The 21,407-nt window shown below is 36.1% G+C and overlaps 1 protein-coding gene across 1 annotated transcript in view; it reads right to left on the bottom strand.

Moving 5' to 3' along the window:
* The window catches only part of LOC107671093 (ankyrin-3-like), an 86,625-nt gene extending 65,490 nt beyond the window's left edge, over positions 1-21,135 (bottom strand). The window contains exons 1-4 of the mRNA XM_016463942.1: positions 20,548-21,135; positions 3,243-3,344; positions 2,174-2,272; positions 77-175 (exon numbers count right to left, since the gene is read on the bottom strand). Coding sequence (XP_016319428.1) covers positions 77-175; positions 2,174-2,272; positions 3,243-3,344; positions 20,548-20,664 — 417 coding nt within the window. The 5' untranslated portion in view covers positions 20,665-21,135. The remainder of the gene's footprint in view (positions 1-76; positions 176-2,173; positions 2,273-3,242; positions 3,345-20,547) is intronic.
* Positions 21,136-21,407: the final 272 nt, after the last annotated feature.

Below are 21,407 nucleotides of genomic sequence, written 5' to 3'. Positions count from 1 at the left end.
CTGGTCATCTAAAATAGAAACAGATTAAGAGTGTACGTGAGCTGTCTTGCAGGAATGCAGAGTCTCAAGTGTGTACCTGGCTCTGTGCATTGACGTTGGCCCCATTGGTCACTAGCTCTCTCACCACTTCCGTCTGTCCCGCCAGTGAGGCGATGTGCAGCGCCGTGTTTCCTTTCTGGAAAGATGGAGAAACAACAGTGAGAGAGAATGAGTGGCATCTCTCGATTAATCTTTCCACCACCTGTTTGTATCACCCCCATCTAATGGACACTTTTGTTCCACTGGCGTCCCCCCAACCACCATTCCATCCCCTCTGCCAGAGAGGTGTTGTTTCCGCTGGCCTGTAATTTACCTCCACACACACAGAGTGTTCCTGTTGAGTGAATGCAGCACTAGAGGCTTTTTATACCCAGTGTGAACATGCTCACAGGAGCAGAGAACACCATGTGATATCAAACACAGATACAAACGTCTCCTCGAGCTGGAGGCTCAGAGTGTGTGTGTCTGTGTGCAGGGCTGGAGTGGGACTCATGTTCAGCCCTGGAGTTTCATGCCTTAGACCGGCCCACTTCTTTTTATTTTTATTTTTTTACTGGCCTTTTTAAGTGCCGCCTTTGCGCTTTCTATTATCCATTTTCATCTATTATTTGTTTGCTCGCATATCTCCAACAACTGAGTTTTTTTTTTTTTTTGAGCAAGGTGCCGTCGAGGTCGGGAGTCGAAAGATAATTACGTCATCATTAACCTGCAGGCTGCACTAAACTGCGAGTGGCGCTGCGAGAAAATAATAAATAAAAAGACTGGGGCTGCGGTAAAATAACGAATTAAAAAATGAGGCTGCGGAAAAATAATAAATAAAAAGAGTGGGGCTGCTGTGCGTGCAGGCAGTTTAGAACAACATCCGTATTTCAACCCAGTGGCATGACAACACCGGCCCTCGCGGTCAAAAAAACAGACCGGGAGTACTCCCAGTGCTCCCGATTAGCCAATCCGGGCCTGGTGGCAACCATAGTATAAAAATAAGGGACAGAATAAGGGACGCTCCAAATATTTGTACTGTACCATAATGTATGTCTGCCTGCAGTCAAATAGTTCTCAGAAATAATCACAATTGTTTTGCTTATGTGCAATTATTCTAAAAATAATTTTAATGTCATACAAAAAATGTCATCGGCCCGAGTAAATTGTACCAATATAGAATTGTGACTTCACAATTGTAGTAAGTTAGGAGGTGAAAATAGTGTGAAATTACAAATGGCATGAAATTTGAAAGCGTAACAACTGAAGGTCTATGAAACGTCAGTCAATAAAGCATTTTAAACAATGGCATTTAAAGTTTTGAACTAAAATGTCATTGCAACCATATAGCCTTTGAATGAATGAAAATGCATATTTTTCAATTAAAGAAAACTAAGAGAGTGTGGGCTGCTTCTGGTGCTTGGATTTGTAGCCTACTTCTATAATGAGGTCCAAGAATACGCTAGAAGTTAATTTTTTTTAATGTATTTTTTTCTCTTTCTCTATTTAACTGCATTACAATGAAAGACATCTTCCCTCAGGTAGATTGAATGTTGGGCTATGTTTAATTTATACAATTTTATTTTGAAATGTAAGTCAATAACAATTGGCTGGAGCCAGAGCCAATGGTGAAAGTCTTTGCGCGAGGAGACCCCGCCCCATTTTGGAGGTTCTGCCCACTTTTGGAGTTCACGCCCCATTTTGGAGATCTCCGGTCTGCAGTTATATCTACTTGGACCCGCTCGCTGTGAAGCGGGAGCAGCCGGCAGAGGATTAAAAGCTTTAAGTCTTGAAGTTGAAAGTCTTAAAGCCTTCCTCAAACGGCTACTTCACAAATAAAACAATGATTTGCGCAAAAAGAATGATTAATTATCAATTGAGAATTTGTTATTGATATGGTCTGGTGAAAATAATAATATGGGCTGCGAGAAAATTATAAATAAAAAGAGTGGGGCTGCTATGAATGCAGGCAGTCTAGGGACAGCATCACTGATCTATATATAATATCTATTATAGATCAGTGGACAGCATCCATATTTCAACCCCAGTGGCATGACAACACAGCGGCCCTCACGACCAAAAAAACAGACCGGCCCACCGGGAATCCTCCCGGTGCTCCCGATTAGCCAATCCGGGCCGTGTGCGTCAAACTGACCTTGGTTGCTGAATCTACGTTGGCGCCCAGTTTGAGCAGCTCGGCCACCACATCCACATGCCCCTCTTTGGACGCCAAGTGCAATGCATTCAACCCATTCTGAAACACAAAAAAAACACAAAGTTCTGCTAGTGGACGGTATGGATGTGGTTGTCTGCCAGACAGGAGCAGTCCAGTATAAACCAGCCTGGACCAGAATGGAAATATATACACACATATCATATGTAGGCACTGTCGCAAATCACTGCTTAAAAAGAATTTAATCAAATTTTGTTTTTTAACAAAATTAGATTATTTTTTTTGTAAATATTTGAAAACAGAATATTAAACGATCCCTTTAAATTATTATTAAAATTAAATTAAAAATTAAATTGCAATGAAAGTACTCATTAAAGATTATTTTTTATTGATTGATTTATTTTTTAAATAAAACTGCAAGCGTTTGACGTTTCTGTTACACCTCACAGAACATCATGAGATATGGCACAACTGTGACGTTGTCCTGTAGCAAAACGTTGTGAGGGATTCAGAAAGACTGAAAGAAAGAATCCTCAGAAAGAATCCTCTGATTCCAACACGGTACATCTTTTCTAATAATCAAAGTTTTCAGCTTTCAAATCCTTTATATCAACAACACATCATTAAATCATTATATACAAAACTGTTCAAAAATTTGAAGTCAGTAATTTTTTTTAAATGCTTTTGAAATAAGTTTCTTAGGCTTACAGAGGCTGCATTTTGTTTGATTAAAAATGCAGTAAAAATATTAAGATTTTGAAATATTATTACGATAACTCCAGTCTTCAGTGTTACATGATCCTTCAGAAATCTGAAAAAATGTTGTGTTCAAGAACCATTTCTTATTATTATTAATGTTGAAAATACTTGAGCTGCTTAACAATTTATCTTCAGGAATATTTGAATAGAAAGTTATTTGTTAAAAAACAGCATTAAGCAGCATTAACAGCATAAAAATCACACTGTAAATGTGACAATTTACTTCCATCATTCTCAGTAATGATAATGATATTGTTACATCCTGTCACATGCTAACAGAAATTATCTGTACCTGATTACAGATGTTGATTTCGACACCAGTCTTCAGGTAGTCGAGGACCTTCTCAAGGTTCCCTGCCCTCGCTGCCCGCAGGTAACTGGCATTGCTGTCCGGCTGCAAGTAATAAGAGAAAATACAGGAGTTGATTATTCCAATGACAAGGTCAAAGGTCAAATCCAGGACAACTTACGTCAAAACCGGATCAAATATGAACAAAGCAAACATATTTACAGCATTCAGCTCATTAAATCATTGAATTGCAAAGAAATTGAAAAAATTCATACCAACTCCATCTTTACTCAGTGCCATTTGTCTCCACAAACACACACACACATATCCAGGAAAACATCAGCTTTAGTCTACCAGTCGACATCCTACAGGGAAACTACGATCGCAATGTGACAGAGGATCAAAGTTGCACAGAACACCTAAAACATTGGCAGTCCATCTCTCAGCAGATATCCCAGCGTTCCAGCTGAAGATCCAGCCAAAAACAGCTCGTCTCTCATCAACGGATACGGAACAGGACACTAAATAATGGCTATTATTCTGACACAGGTTTCCGCCCACTTTCCGTCCTGATCTTTCAGTCTCTCACTCAGTATAAGTTTTCTCTTCTCATGCGTATATGAGAAAGAGAGCAGGATTTGGGAGAAAACACAACGTGTGTGTGTGAGTGTGTGCCTCGTGAATGTGTCTTCTTTCGTCAGCCTCAGTTTGATTCGGGGACACTGCACTTGACATAAGAGGACACACAGCAAAATTTCAATACATTTTATCTCACTCACACATAAACACACACACTTTAATTAAGAATAGGAGAGGGTTATCTCGGAGACACGCTCACATGGGGAATTCCTCTAAATGAGAGGCTATATTTAGTTCTCACTAAACCCAGGACAAACTCCTCCCCATATCTACCATCAATGTGTGCGTGCTGGCAAGAAGATCTGGAAAGAAAGGTTCACTTTCCAAAAGTAACTCATCTGAGTTTGACAAGAGGAGGCTATGCTGGTGTATTACGGAGATAAATTGCATGTATTCATCTAGTGACCAAAACACTCAAGAACATATGTGCGTTTTTGCAAATGGTGTGTATGCTTCGATATTCTAGCATAAGATTCACAGCTCATAATGAACTCTAAGCTCATTAGCTAGTCATTTGCTCAACCTACTCCACTGGGGAAACCTCCATTTCTTGTGTGTGTGAGTGTGTTTTTGTATCATCGGACACTTACAGTCTGTGCTGTATGAAATGATGGATTAAAAGCACATGCAAAAAATGCCTTTGCTCAGAGGTTAATGGTTACGGTAAACAAATTCTGCCCCTCACACACACAATAAAAAGACTGAGAGAGAAAGGACATTGTATGTGTGTGGCAGTCTTTTCGTGATTTTCCCCTCTTATCTCTGAGTTAATGAGTTTTTCCAACTCCTTCCCTGGAGGATTCTAGCTGGGAAAATAACACCCACACACACCCACTAACATATATATAATCGCAAAGAAAATCTGTATTAAATAATGTGAGTGCTTGTGTCCTAATGGATAAGATCTGAATTTCTAACATAAATGTTGTAGGTTTATCCAAAGCATGGGTTGCTAGTAAGGATGCACCGATACCGATACTGGTATCGGTATCGGGCCCGGTACTGAGCTCCTGTACTCGTACTCGTTAAAATGCCCCGATACCAAACGCCGATACCACACAGCATGTGATAAGTACCATATTCAGACAAAGAAACACCGACAACAGACAGCAGAATGGAGTTATTAGAGATTAAAGATGTCTACGAAGTATATGTATGCAATGAATATAATGTTAAACATTCAGTATTGACTGTATAGCCGATGTGCGCGAGCTGTTAAGCAAATCACGCTGAGTGGATTGAGCGCGCGGCGGCGAAGATGCCGCAAAGCGCATGATTACAGTAAGCCGCTGCAATGGAGCAGCTCTAATGCTATTAAATTAAAGATGATGTACCATTGAGCAAAAAAATGAACAGCAAAAGTAACAAAAACTTGTAAAATACATTTTAATGGGCATAATTAAGTGTGATATATTTTTCAGGATACATTGATAAAAGTTAAAACAGATTTTATTTGAAATAAGAATCTTTTGTAACATTATAAATGTCTTTACTGTCATGTTTGATTAATTTAATGTGCCCTTGCTGAATAAAAGTATTAATTTCTTTCAAAAAAAAAAAAAACGTACTGACCTCAAACTTTTGAACAGTAGTATAAAGGAATGCTAACCTGCTAAACAATTGCTATCTTAAAGCATTGACAATGCACACACATAATATCCACGACATGTAAACATTCATATACAACCGACAAAACAGTATCACAGGACGCAAAAAAAATCCATAAAACATCGGAACATTTAATTCTAGGCTTTACATTACCTTAACACTATTCATAACGTCAACACAATCTTCACTTCACCTCGATTTAGAAAGTTTATCTTCATCTGAACAGATCCTACTTTATCTTTTGTATCTCCTTAGTATTACACAAAAACCACACATGCTTTAGTCACCACAGAACATAAACATTTTCTCACTAAGTCAAATATAAAGGTGGTTTTCGTGGGAGGTTGTGAGAAGCTAGGCAAAAACGTCTTAATTTTGACTGAATGCAAACTCTAAGAAGTCCCATTGTGGACACACACAGGTCATGAATTGCCATTGTGTAGTTATGTTTGCACCTTAAAAAACTGGTGCTAAGTGTTACTTTCCATTAAATGTTAACATTTATTGTTTATATGTACAGGTTTATAATTGTTTTTCTGACAGTTTCTAGAGGTATTTGTTTTAGATGTGCACAGTGGAGCACTTACTAAACACAAGTTTTGTTACACTGCCAGGTATTTAAAACAATTGTTTGTATCTTGCTTTGCACTTGCCAAGGTGTTGTGGGTGGTTTTTAGGTGGTTTCTTCTTAACTCAAATCAAACAGTACCCACCACCTAATCTGTCTATGAGATTTTTTTTTTCTACAGTCTCTTTAAATCTTACTAACACTGTGTGAAAAACCCTAGTGGTAACAACCTGTATGTCAAGTGTCAAGCTCTGAATCTTTATAAATCCTCACACTGTATAATTCATCTCAAGCATAGAGATTTAAAAGCCCTCTCTGTTTTAAAATAGTAAGCATCCATATTTCAGTGTGGGAAATTCTGTGAACACTGCATGTACAGTACGCACAGTATAGTGGAAACACTCTGTGCTACCTCACACACACAGTTACAGACACACAAACACACACCCAGTGAAGTTACATAACACATTCTCTAGGGTACAGCTGTTATTAAAACATCAGAGATACTGGACTGAAAGAATGACGTGAGGAAAGGGAAGAGAAAAGGTCATAGTTGATAAAAATGTTATGACACTATATCTGAAAACAAAATGTTAATGTCTGTACAGCTGTTGTTCATAAAAGAATAAGAGTATTTAAACAGCTGACCCAATAATACCCTGGTCTCTGCCTCTTTGTCTCAGTGTCTCTTCAGGTCCTAGATAAGCAGTGAGCTCAAATCCTGCATGATCGGCAAAAAAAACAAAGCTACCCTGGCTGCAGACAGGGCAACCACACACACACACACACACACATTCCTGTCTTCAATCTGAACAGACAACATCAGCACCACTACATGCAGCTACAGTCTTGAAAATAATGTAAAACAACATGTTGCGATTTACAGTCAGAATGAACCGTTTCTGGTTGGTTTTTGCAGAGGAGTTGGTCAGTTCAGACTGTCTGGGTCAGACATAATGGGCGGCATGGGACAGAAAAAGTGAAGCTGCTTCGTATTGTTTAGTTTTAAAATGCCTCCTCCACTCCTTTTCAGCATGTCTGTTTTGATTCTCACTTCACCCATTTTTATAACATAACATAACATCCCTAAGACCTACTGGAACTGATTTATATCCACTGTTCCTAATTTAAAGTAAGTCAAATTATTTATATACTATACTACTTTGTTTTAAAAAAGAAAAGAAACTAAACAGACAAAACACTATCATTGCATGAGCACAGCAATTCTTAAAGAGGAAGTGCTCTTCAAGAGATAGTGCTATTAAAGGGTTACATTTTTGTCATAATCTATCACTTTCCTTTTAAATTTGAAAACTAGACATTATTGCAAAATTAAACTCTATAAGCACAGATCCAAGACTGCAACGTCTCTCCAGCCTCAGCATCACAATAAAATTGAAGCCCCATAGTCACAATAGCTTAAAGAGGTAGATTCAAACAGTCATGAAGGTACAGAGCACCTTATTGTTAGGTAAATTAGATAAAGTGGTCTAGAACAGTAGTGAACATGGCAAAGAGCCTTCAAGCACCAGGACACTGTGTGCTTGTGTTATCATGCATGCACGCACAGTGTTGGGGAGTAAGTAGTTACATGTAACGGCGTTACGTAATTTAATTACAAAATAAATGTAACTGTAATCAGTTACAGTTACTAAGAAAAAATGTGTAATTAAATTAGTTACTTATGAAAATGTTAACGATTACAAAGGGGATTACATTTGAATATTGACAGACATCCACATACAGATTTAATTGTTTCTTTCCCAAATTGCACTGATTACTCTGAGACATAATTTCCTCATTAGAAATTTTGAAAAGTAATCAAAAAGTAATCAAAAGTAATCAGTTACATTACTTTAATAAAGTAATTGAAAAAGTTACACTACTATTACATTTTAAATAGGGTAACTTGTAATCTGTAACCTATTACATTTCCAAAGTAACCTTCCCAACACTGTGCACGCACACACACACACACACACACACCAAGGTCAGTAAAAAAGCACTAGAGCAAAGGTAGAGTTGGAGTGCCTGACCAGTATGAATGTCAAAATGGTGGTAATAACACCAACACACATGAAGCAGATCTAATTTTGCATGTGATACAACCTTGGCAACAGAGCCGCTCTTCACATAAGCAGTAAGTTACTCTCTGATATCTGTGAGGACATTTACCTCTGTAGGATTCTGCAAACAAAATCTAAAAATCTGAGCCCAGCGAGACCAATAGATCAGACTTTGCGATTTAGACCGCAGAGGAGTTTAAAATTACCAGCAGTGTCAAATATATCATGTATTCAATAAATATGTTAATAAAAGGTTTGAAGGACAAAATCTGACTGGGGTTGAAGCAGATGAAGAGCAAGAGCTTTTCAGAGTCTCATACAATGAACCCAAGCATTTCCCAATCATTCCTAAAACGCCTATTTAAAACACCACACACTTCCCAGCCATTCCCAGTCATGTTTGTAGAGTACTTACGGGTGAAAAATAGTCAGCAGCCTCTTCCACCGCCATTTTTCCTGCAGTCCCACAGAAACCCGATCACTTACTTCTCTAGCTCTGCGGCCAGCAAGGTGCCATTCAGTCATGTGATGTGTGAAAAAATGCCCAGGCAGCAGGATGCTCAAAGACACGTTACCACGAGTACGGATACAAGGATACGATGATCCCCAGTACTACAGTAAACACAAAGTCACTTTGAATCCAACCTTCTCTGTTCATCTATTCTCTTTTACAACTTGACCTCTCCTTCTGTGTCAAACTAAATCGACTTCTCTGTTCACAGTTCTGTTTATAACTTCTGCCAAAACGATTGCTCTCTTTCTTTATACAATGCTCCCTCTCTCTTTCTATGTATCCAGTGGGAAACAGCTCCAATGTTCATTTAAAAATGTGCATCATTTACACCGCTGCCATGTTTTTATGAGATTTGCTCTCTGATTTTCTCTCTCTTTCTGTCATACACACTGAACACAGAGGGTGGGGGTCTTTTGAATAGTGATATGAGGTGCTAAGGGGGTCCAAATATAGCAGCTGAATCCAATGCATTTGCTAATAGGACTCCCTTTCCCTCCGTTCCGCAGTCTCCCCCTCCCTGCAAACCCTCATGTGCATGGTGCTAATCTGCTCCCTTTTTGGATAAAAAGAGTGTGTGTGTGTGTGTGTGTGTGTGTGTGTGTTTAGGACTGCTGGGGGTTGGTTTATTAGGTTTAATGGAAGGTTCATGGTGCCGCTCAAAAAAGGATTAGGAGCATTTCCCCCAGTATTACGGCCACCGCTCCATCATGTAAAAACACACCCCAGCTGTTGCTCTGACAATGGGATGAAGCGTGTCACCCGTTATAAAGTGACACAGGCTGTGTTGTTTAAATACTGTGCTTAGTGTCTGTTTGAATATACTGTTCTGCTGAATATATCGTTGGGCGTTTGTTTTTTTTCCGTTGTGTGTATCGTCAGTGTTGTGCCCATGTGTTTATGGAAAGGGGGAGTGGCCTAGAGCTGTGTGTCAGACAAACACATACTGTGTGAACATATGGAGAGCTAACTGCCATTCATTTTACAATAAATTATTTATAAAATTATCTTACTCTTCCTCTTTAACATTACTGAGTTTAACTGTATAAATTTTAAAGCTCACATCAAGAGACTTTAAATTAATAAACATTAAAAACATGATTTCAACAGATACTAACAAACTTTTTACTAACACAGGTCAATCTCACAAAGAACATTCTCAAAGATCATTTAAAAGTTGTACAATGAAAATGGTTGATTTAAAATCAGCATAAATTACATGTACAACAAATACTACCATAATGTGTGGATAATTTACAATATAAATAATAGTGATTAATAATTGAATATTAATTTAAATTATATTTATTTAATTAAAAAATATACTACTTTTCAAAATTTAGAGGGTCGGTATGATTAAAAAAATAATTATTTTATTCAGCATGAATGCATTAAATTGATCAAAAGTGACAGCACAGACATTGATAATAATAAAACAAAGTTCCTTGATCACCAAATCAGCATATGAGAATGATTTATGAAGGATTATGTGACACTGTACTGTACAGTAATGTAATGTAATGGCGGATGAAAAAAAATCTTACAGTCCCCAAACTTCTGAACAATGGTGTATATTTTGTAAGTTTTTGCAATACAGTAATGAAAATTAGATTAATAATCTGAAAATTAAAAATCTAAACAGTAATAAAAACATATATCATGTTATGCAAAACTAATTTCTTGATCTTTGATTTTGTGTGTGAAATGATCTGGACATGTTTTTGAAAAGCTTTGAATGATTCACCAAATAGCTTCTTCTTTAAACCCCTAAAATACTGTTGTTTAGACATATTTCATGATACACATCACATCTGCAACATTTTTAAAATTATTTATGTATGCTGTTGTTCCAGTTTCATTCTGGTTTCGGTTACTCTCTCTCTAAAACATATATGTAGAAATATAGACATGCACTTCATACAGGCATTCACACATACACACATACTGATTATGCAGAGAGGAATCCCATGATGCTTTGGGGTGCATCACAGGTCTCCTCGTTCTGGGATGGTGGCATTGCTATGGCAACAGAGGAGGAGGGGAGAGAGAATGTGATCTGAAGGAGCTCAAGATGTTCGGTAACCGTGGTGATGGTTTCCCTCAATGACCTCCACCTCATCAGCCACTTACGGAGAGTGTATGAGAACCATCATTCTCTCTCTCTCAAATACAGTCAGACACACAGAGGTATTCACAAGGGCTACACCTGCTATAAACCCATGGGCACTGAAGGATTTCCAGGCTTTCAGAAATAGGGCAGAATTTCTAGAAGGACAAATGAGCTTCGCTCCTACATGACAAAATACCAACACAGATTCTGGATGTAGCAATGAATAGTGTTTAAGTTAGCAATTTCACTTAGTTTGGATTTGACAGGTTGTCAGTAGGCCTACTGTATCTGGATGTATGTTTGTTATTTGTGATGATGTTGTGTTTGTGTGTGTTCACTGTGTTTGCTGAAAATGTGAAATTGAATGCCCGTTGGCAACAGTCTTTTAACATGTAACGCAGAGTCATGGCAGGAAAAGGTCTATGATGGACACAGGAAATGAGGTGAACAGCACTACAAACACAGAGTGACTGCAAAGAAAAACCAGCAATGATGACCTCATCAGAATATGACTGATATCCAGACTCACACTGGACCCTAGTGGAGAGATTCAATACTACTGTCTACCTCATAGAAACAGATGAACAAAAACATCCATACACTCTCCTTTTTTGTTACATATGACAATGCAAAATGCTAAAGTAAACATGAAAACAAAACTGACCCTATTTACTTTACTGGTACTGGTTATTTTGTGAATGTTTAAGCAGCGCAAGTTATTTAAAAAAATATTTGTTATTTTTAATCAAACTTAAGAACACCAGATAAAATCAAGTCCGCCCCTACATTTTTTTTTTATTACAATAATGTCATATTACAGAAATAAAATGGGTTGCAAATGACAGTTCAGGTTGACTTTAAGCCTGTCTATGCACAAATTATGTAAATGTATAATAATAATAATAATAATAATATTATTATTATTATTATTATTATTATAACCACCACCAACCACTTGGTCAATTTATAAGAATACTACAACTACTACTAATAATAATTAATTAATATTTAATATTAATATTTAGTATCTTTTTAATAATAATTATAATAATTATTATGAATAATATTTAAATAACAATAACAACAATAATAAATAACATTAATAATTGTTGTTGTTATTATTAATGAAATATAACATTATTATTATTATTATTATTAATGAAATGATATACCAGGTCTACAATCAACAGATCAGTCAATTAAAGAGGAGATCAAAGATGTTGTGAATAGTTCATGTGAGTTCAGGCAGCTGGAAGCACTTTAAACTCTCTCTCTCATGTTCTCTCTGAGGGGCAGCAGTTAATGTGTGCCGGCATGCATGAACTTGCGAGTGTGTGTGTCTGTGGGTCTCTGGGGGAAGAACAGCAGCGTGCGACCCAGAATCATGCTTCTGCAAGGCATTTATCTTTATAGAGCCCAACCATCCTCCATAAAACCACATCTGACACACACAGTGAGAAAAAAAAAGTTGAAACTAATTTTCTGAAATGTGTGTGTGGCCTCAGAACCCAGGTGCAGACCGTCTGCAGATGTTGGATGCAATATTGTACACATGCACATGTTTAAATCGTACATGTTGTAATTTTGTTTAGAAGATTGTTTACAATAGCCTATATTTTCTAAACTCAATGGATATTCATAACACAACCATATCTGGGAACATGCAACTGCCACATAATAAATAATAGCATACTATCATGTCTATCATTTTTTTGTAGATACTTCTTTCATACTTCATCTGGAATTAATTATAATTGGTTTAATGGTATACAGATGATGATACATAATAGATCTTCTTAACAAGTCATACAGATTGTCATTTTCAGCACCATCTTCATCCAGCTGTGGGACTGATATTAGCTGGATGCCTGGATTTAAAGTCAGGTGTGAAGAATAATCCCAACCCCGTTATTAGTTCAGAGAGAAAAGAGAGAGTCTGAGTGAACAGCAAGGACACAACACGAGGTAAAAGGCTTACAAGTATCTTAAGGTATCATACAATGAAGTACTGTAAATCTGGATTAAGGAAGGTAATAAAGGAACTAAATAATGACGAGCATGGCTGTAATGTAATGTGGGTGTGTTTAATCATTTGAGAATTAGTGAGACAGTAAGAGATGGAGGAGGCACGTGAGAATGAGAGCCATGTACAATTTCTGCAGTTAGTTTACCATGTGCTAGTTAATCAGTGTCCTGTATGATACAAATCTGCAGAGAGAGAATACCAACAAACAGTGTCCAAAGGGTCAAAAAAAAGTCCAGAAAAACTGTACAGCATTCAATAGACATGATTTAATGCTTACTGTAATATTGATTTTAAATAAAAGCCAGTTCCACAGGGAGTACTGCATATACAAACAAACATAAGAAATGATTAGGTGGTGGATCATTTATACTGTATGTATAGCTATACTGTAGCTGGTCACTTTTTACGGGTTTTTTTGCATTGTTTAATCAACTTTTAGCTTTTTGCAATTTTGGGATCAGAAATATTTTTTTAAGAAATTCATATTTTATTCAGCGAGTATGCATTAAATTGATAATTGAAACAGAGAAAAATAATTGTTACAAAATATTTAAATATTTAAAAAACTTTCTATTCATCAAAAAATGGTATGAATAAAATGGTTTGCACAAAAATATTCAGCACAATCATTTTGAACATGATATTAATAAGAAAAGTTTCTGGAGCGCTAAATCAGCATATTAGCTGCTGAATCTAATTAAAATAGAAAAAGTTATTTTAAATTGTATAATATTTGTATAATTGTATAATATTTCACAACATTACTGTTTTTACTGTCTTTTTTGATCACATAAATGCAGTCTTGGTAAGCATAAGAGACTTCTTTCAAAAACATTTAAAATTATTTTTGGATGTTGCATAGATATATGAAGAGTTCTAATGCAAAAGTAGTCTGGCTGCTACCCTGAGAATGTACCAGAGATACAACAACACTCTGAACAAGATCAATAGAGAGCTGCTGGGTAATACACCATTATCAGACAGAGTGCCTTTGACTGGCATTTACAGGACAGATGCAAATGTGATCTAAAAAGAATTACAGTGCAGAAAGAACAAACATAATAAAATGAACAGAAAGCGCGAGATAAATATATAGAAACTCTTTGTCATTATTTGATCATAAACGGATTCCTGAATTATAACAGAGCTATATTACAAACCAGTAAGATTGATCAAATATAACCTGTTCTAAATATAAAAAGACTATAAATACATGAATTTGTGCTAAAAGTTGCTATGGCCAGGTCAATCATTTACACATAAACACTAAAATTCAAATGGTTGGGGTCAGTAGGATTTTTTTTTTTTTTTAAGTAAATGTTGTTCTTTTGAACTTTCTATTCTAAAAAAAAAAAATGATTATGGCTTATAGCAAATATAAGCAGCACAACTGTTTTCAACATGGATAGTATAATTGAGCACCAAATCATCATATTAGGATCACGTATATATTTTAAAACATATTAAAATTAAAAAAACAATCATTTTAAATTGTGATATTTAAAAATATATATATATATATATATTACAGTAAACATTTTTATTGTATTTTTGATCAAATAAATGCAGCCTTGGTGAGCATAAGAGACTTATATCAAACAAAACCGATTATAAACAATATGTAGTGTTAATAGTGTGTACATACAAAGGTACTTCACCCCTACAGACAAACATATTGAAGAACATATTTCCAAGGTTAGCAGTGAACTCATTGGCAAACAAGTTGTGTAATGGTCTATTCAAAGACACACACACATACACACAGGGAGAAACACACAGAAGCAATAATACTGTGACAAGGGTGACCTCATTTCTGGTCACATGACTCTCACGAATACACATCTTTCAAGAAAACAATGATCTATATTGAACTTGACATAATAATTAATAGTAGTTGTATATTATTCCAGAATTGAATGTGGGAATTTCCTGAATAATAGGTCACTGAGAAAGAAAGAAAGAAAGAAAGAAAGAAAGAAAGAAAGAAAGAATGATCACATCAGCCTCTTAAAATGTTGAATACAGTTACAAAAGACTTTTTCAATAGAAAACACTATTATGATCCATTCTGCATTATTTTGAAAGTCCCAAACATCTATTGACTAGCACTGGAAAAGCCTCTTTCATTATAGTGAATCTGTTCATTTCCATCATTGACTTCAATGATAGGAGTATTTGTCTAGTCATGTGATTTCAACATGGCAGCCCCCATGAGAAGAAAACACATATGTAACAAAACAACTGGTAACACTTTACAATAAGGTTCCATTAGTTAATGTATTAACTAACATGAACAAACAATGAACAATACATTTATTACACTATTTATTAATCTTTGTTAATGTTAATGAAAATACAGTTGTTCACTGTTAGTTCATGTTCACAGTGCATTAACTAATGTTAACAAGCACAACTTTTGATTTTAATAATGCATTAGTAAATGTTGAAATGAACATGAACTAAGATTAATAAATGCTATAGATGTATTGTTCATGCTTAGTTCATGTTAACTAAAGTAGTTGACTAATGTTAAATAATGAACCTTATTGTAAAGTTACCAAACAACTTGATATGACTTAAGTCTTGTCTTATATGTACATAATTTTAATCATTTTCAGCACAGTTTAAATATCACAATAGCATTCAAAAGGCTACCATTCATTTGATCAAAAATATTTACAATATTGTGAAATATTAAAAAATGTTTTTGACTTTAATTTATGTTAAAATGTAATTTGTTCCTGTGTTGGCAAAGCTGAATTTTCATCATCATTACTCCAGTCTTCAGTGTCACATGATCCCTCAGAAATCATTTTAAAAATATGGAGCTCAACAAGCACTTATTATTATCAGTGTTGAAGCAGTTGTGCTGCTTAATATTTTTGTGGAATATGTGATAAATTTTTTTCAGGATTCTTTGATGAACTGAAAGTTCAATTGAACAACATTTATATGAAATAAAAATCTTCCGTAACTATGTAAAAGTCTTTACTGTCACTTTTGATCAATGTGTCTTTGTTTAATAAAAGTATTAAGTATTTCTTTAAATAAATAAATAGTGTATAAACTGATAATTCAATAATTCAACATCAACACTGTGCCATTTTGTTCTAACTCATTCTTATTTTACACTTGTGGAAATATGGCTGTAAGTGAGGAGGTTTGGGTGTGCATGAGTGTGTGATCTGTCCTCTGACACACAGTGTTCTCAGCAGGGAACTGAAGCTCTATATGGAGCCTCAAGCATGTATCAACCTTTAACAGACAACCGATATAGCTCATAAACCAACATAAACACACTCAAGGAAATGTCAAATAATACAAAAGATATTTCTCTACAGTTTTAAAAATAAATAAAAAAGCTATAATTTTCATAAAACCCCAGTGAGACATGGATTTTGGTTTACTTTTATCCCCCAAATATAACCCTTACAACAATAAAATGAATGAAATAACTGAGTGTTTCAATAGAGCTATTACATGTAAAAATGTGCAGTTTTTGTATAAATATTGCTATATGTATTTTTATTTGCATCAATATATAGCCATACGTGGTCCATGCACACATTGCAGTATATTGAAAAATATAAGAACTAGTTTCCCATATATAAAAATGTATTATTTAATATATTGCATTATATTTTCCATTATATTCACAAAGTAATTATGCTTTTTTCAGTTTTTACTACGCTTGTGGAGACATTCGGTACCCAGGATGTATAAGTAAACCCTGATCCACACACACACACACACACACACACACACACAATTATTTCCATAAATGTACTTGTTTACACCTGTTCTGGACACCTTAAACATCTGCTACTCATATATCACTGAATAATAGACAAATGCCCTGAAATCATCTATTACTCAATTACAATCACCAAAGCAGTCATCTGCTGATGTGTTTCTGCTTTGAATGAATGAAAAACAATCCCACAACTGCGACAGATGCAGAACTTCCTGAAACGGCTGAATACTACAAGACAAACGTGCTTTTATAGGCAAGCAAATATGGTTACAAAGCAAGACAGAGAAAAAAAAGAGAGAAAGACTGAGATGATCAATCTCATAACGGATGATCACATGATCACATACATATAGAACAAAGCATCTGAACAGATGGATAATGGGCTCTTCTCCACCTCTCCAACAAAATCACCCTCTTCATCTCCCCCTCGATGTGTGAGTCTCTCTCATTCTCTCTATCACCCCTTCCCCTCCCCCACATCACTCCTTCATGTTTGTGCGTGTGAGCAATAGAGAGAGACTCATTATTACATGGCTTCGCTCATTAATGGTGTGGAGCGAAGCTCATTCATCACATTGCGTGGCTGTAAATTCTGCTATAGGGGCTCACCAGTGCACGAGTGCTCACCATGGGACAACCCCCCGAAAAAAGCATTTAACTCTCTGAACTCTCACTGCCCAATGCACAACTGTAAAATTATAGTTATGCACCATTAGAAAGCCCAGTCTGTTCCAGCTAAGAGAAAATCCAGTTAACAGATATGTAAATTACAAAAAAAGATTTATTTTATATTTAAAGACACTTAGCAGACACTTTTGTCCAAAGTCAGAGGAACAAAGAGGAAGAAACTGTGTTGACAATCTTTGTTTTGATCATCTTAAACAAAACATAAACCAAAATTAAAATTAACTATATTTTAAAAATTATTTTTACTATTCACTACCCAGAAAATCCATGAAAACAGTTAACAGCTGTAAATAAAATATGCACATAGACAACTGTTTTAATAAACTTTCACTAAATGTACATTTAAAAAAAAAGAAAATTAACTATATTTTACATTATTTTACTATAGTTTTCACACATTCATGATATATTTACAATAGTATAATACTTTGCGTATTTAAGTAATAAAATAATTGTGATAAATCTCATGATATGCAGCCATCTTTAGAAAGAAGAAAAACGAAACAGCAATAATATTAAATTTGGTTTGTGTATTAGCATTATTGCATGAAACATATTTAAAATGTTAAATAATTTTGAAAGCAAATTTTTTGCTCCACTGTGTTTTTTGGCTTTAACTGTGACTGTATTCACAATGTTAAAATAGTATTATATATGAGACTATACTATAACGCATTATAAAGGAAATAGCAAACCATATCTTTATTAATCTTTCACAAAGCATGAATACATATTAATTATATTTTTATAACTGTGAGCTGAAATTGTTCTGCTTATATAAAAGGCAGAAAAGCACAAAACCAGACAGAAAAAAACTACATTGTCCTTATCTATGGGCATCTGTTATCGATTGTTCCCTAATATCTAAATAGGATACATCGTCTCTTAAAACTGGATTTTTCTCATCTGTTCAAAGGCAACTGTGAATATCAACAAATGGTCAGCAAGTTAATTCAAATGTCCTGGAGGATCCAGTAGCTTCACTTCTCCATGACTGAGTTCTGTATCAGGATACACTGTCCTGGAGCACACGAGTGAAACCAGCTAACCTTCATATGACCTCTGCCAATGGCAATCAGCTGGTCTCTCTGCCTCTACCTCTCTCTGTTCTCTTACTTTCTTCTTTGCTCAGTCCATTTGTGTAATATAAGATGCAGATATTATACCAGCCGTGAAAGAGGAGGATGAACTTCTAAGATCACAATGACACAGCTTCAGACTTCAGTGATTATTTAATTTTCCTGACTTCCTTTCTGTCTTTCTCTTTAGCGTAACAGACTAAACACCCCAGAGACTGATCTGAGATCAGGACAGTGACACTCAGACGGCCCGACTCCCAAAACACAACAGATTCCCTGTTCCCACAGCGACCCTCAGTATAACCTGGGATGCAGAAATCTACATTGTGTGACACAGCTTTAAAACCATGACATTATAGAGCAAAATAATCCGAGAGAATTCAGAAGAGCCAAACTCTGAAATAAACAAAGAGACCCATTGTATGAGGAAGAAAAGTGAACCATTTTGATATATACTAAATGATACCATATTCACATACCATGGTATTAACCAGGGCCGCATCCATTGACATCAAGGGTGACACGTATTCCTGAATATTAAAGTTAAAGCTTGATCAGTGGGGATTTCAATGGTCAGTTCTTCTACTATTCAATTTGGTTCCCAATTTTGGGTATTACCTCAATACAGTACATGTCCAAAAAGGCATGGTATTACTATGGAATATTTTCATAGTAGAATACTGAGATACTCTGATGGGAAACCCAGACTAAATGACCAACCCAGATCCCCATAGGCCACATATAAAACAGCTCTCTCTCTTTGGCAAACAAGACTTCCTATTTGCTCTCCTTTTAAATGCATGTTTTGTGTCGGTGCATGTGTGTGTGTGTGTGTGTGTGTGTGTGTGTGTGTTTAAGCACATGTGTGTCTCTGTCCCACAATGCCAAGGCAATTACCTCCTCCATACAAGAATGCGGCACAGATTAACCTCCATCTTTATGATGTCTCTCTGGTTGCCATTCATAAGTAAAAGGGAACCCTGTCCTCTGTTTTCTCTCATATTTTCATTTCATCACACTATCTCCTCTTATGTTCTCATTTCAAGAAAATAAGTTATAATTCCTTTTTCCCAGGCCATTATGTATTGTAATCCATACATATCCATAAAACTAACTTTCTCTCATCATTTTGGTTTCAAAGCATTTGATTGGTATGAATATTTTGCCAAAGTATCAATAGAAAGATATTGATAAAAATAATAAAATTTAAATTAATACAATAACAAAATTAAATATATAATAAAATAAAACTGAAAGAAATGAAAAAAGAAATAGATAAAACAATGTCAGTAACTATAATGAAAATTATCAAATAAAACAGTACAATGAATGCTTATTAACAAAAATACCAGTACTTCTTTAAAATAAAATTAATAAATTTGTCTAACAATAATAAAAAATAAAATATTTTTAATAAAATAAAACATTTATTAATATTATGCCTGCTTTCTCTCTCAAACCTTGTTTTTTAAGTGTTTCTATATGTTTTATTGGCATGACAAATTACAGTACATTAGCAGAGGGTGAAACTCACTCTCTCTGTCACTCTCTCACACACACATCGTAAAACAGCAAAGGTCAACAGATGTGATCATAGCTCGGTGTGTTGATCACAAGTAAGACACATGTTATGAGAGGCAGGAGGCAGCCAGCCAGCCATTGTTTAAACAGGGATCCTTCATGTCTTAAACCACATCACACAACACATTCTGGTTTAAAATATCACACAGCAGCAACATAAGAACAAACAGGAACCGCAGAGCTGAAGAAGATCTGTCTAGGTGTGGTGAATATAGGCTGTGTGTATGTGTGTGTTGTGTCTTTATGATAAGAAATGATAGACAGTTAGCACAGCTAACATCTGCATGCTTCATTCCATCACTCTCTACAGAACAAACATCAATAAATCAGTATGTAATGTATAATACACGAGTGTCTGCGCGCACACACACACGTTTCAGAGGACAGTAAAATCTCTCAGAACATGCAGCAGTGTGATGCTCTCATTTTTAACCTGAACGCAGAACAAGAGACACACACGTCATGGCTGGTTGTTTATGGGACATATGTGTGTGATTATGTGAGAAGGATGCCGAGCGGTAAATGTGAAGTGTAACCTTGGCATTGCAGCACAGATTTAACACACACACACACACACACGCTGAACTCACTAGCAGTAACAGGCGAGATGTTGCCATCCCACAAACCCGATCACTCTCCCTCTAATAACATGTATGTGTGCGTGTGTATTCCCATGTACCTTTTTCTTTTGATCCTTTGATTGTTTCCTGCTCTTCCTCCTCCTTTCCTTTTCATCCTCCAATGCATTAACATCCACATCTTTATTCTTCTTAATCTGAGACGCCGCATGAGCCATTATCCAGCATCAGCCACGTCCCCACAGCAACCACACGCACACGCACACGCACACACACACACACACACACACACACTCTCACACACACAAACACACTGAGACAAACGTCCAGAATATGTAACAAGAATTCCAATTCCTTAAAAGATTCCAAAAAATTCCACCAAAAAGAGTGGAAGAGAGGGATTCCGTCCAGAAAAGAAAAATGAAAAAAAAAAAAAAAAATCAACTACTCCGTTTGCTCTCCTCCAGCTTTTGTCATTGGCTGCTCAAGGAACCATATCCAGAGAGAAGAAGATACAGAGAAAGAAAGAAAGAGGGTGGGAAAGAGAAAGAGAGATGGATGGTGACACCATCATCACCAGGCACAAGTGAACGACTGAAGAAGAGAAAGAAAGAGAGAGAGGGGTGGAGGAGGGCAGCTGGGGTGGTTACTACGGAAACCACGTTCTCTCCTCAGCCATACTCAAACGGTCCTACCTGAACGTGTACGTGTCGCCGCGACAACCAGCATCAGTGTGTGTGTGAGTGTGAATATACGTGCATATGTGTTGCCCCCCCCACCAGCACCGTGTGTGTGTATGAGTGTGAATATATGCGCATATGTGCTGCCCCCCACCAACACCGTGTGCGTGTGTGTGTTTGTGTGTGTGTGTGTGTGTGTGCATGGTGGTTGTAGGGGAGGGGTGTCGCACAATTTAGCTCATGCATGTGCGATCTCTCTCTCTCACACACACACACACACA

Source organism: Sinocyclocheilus anshuiensis, unplaced genomic scaffold, assembly GCF_001515605.1.
Source record: "Sinocyclocheilus anshuiensis isolate Anshui unplaced genomic scaffold, SAMN03320099.WGS_v1.1 scaffold861, whole genome shotgun sequence".
NCBI lineage: Eukaryota > Metazoa > Chordata > Actinopteri > Cypriniformes > Cyprinidae > Sinocyclocheilus > Sinocyclocheilus anshuiensis.
Note: the sequence above shows the minus strand (reverse complement) of the source record. Positions and strands in the feature narration are given on the sequence as shown.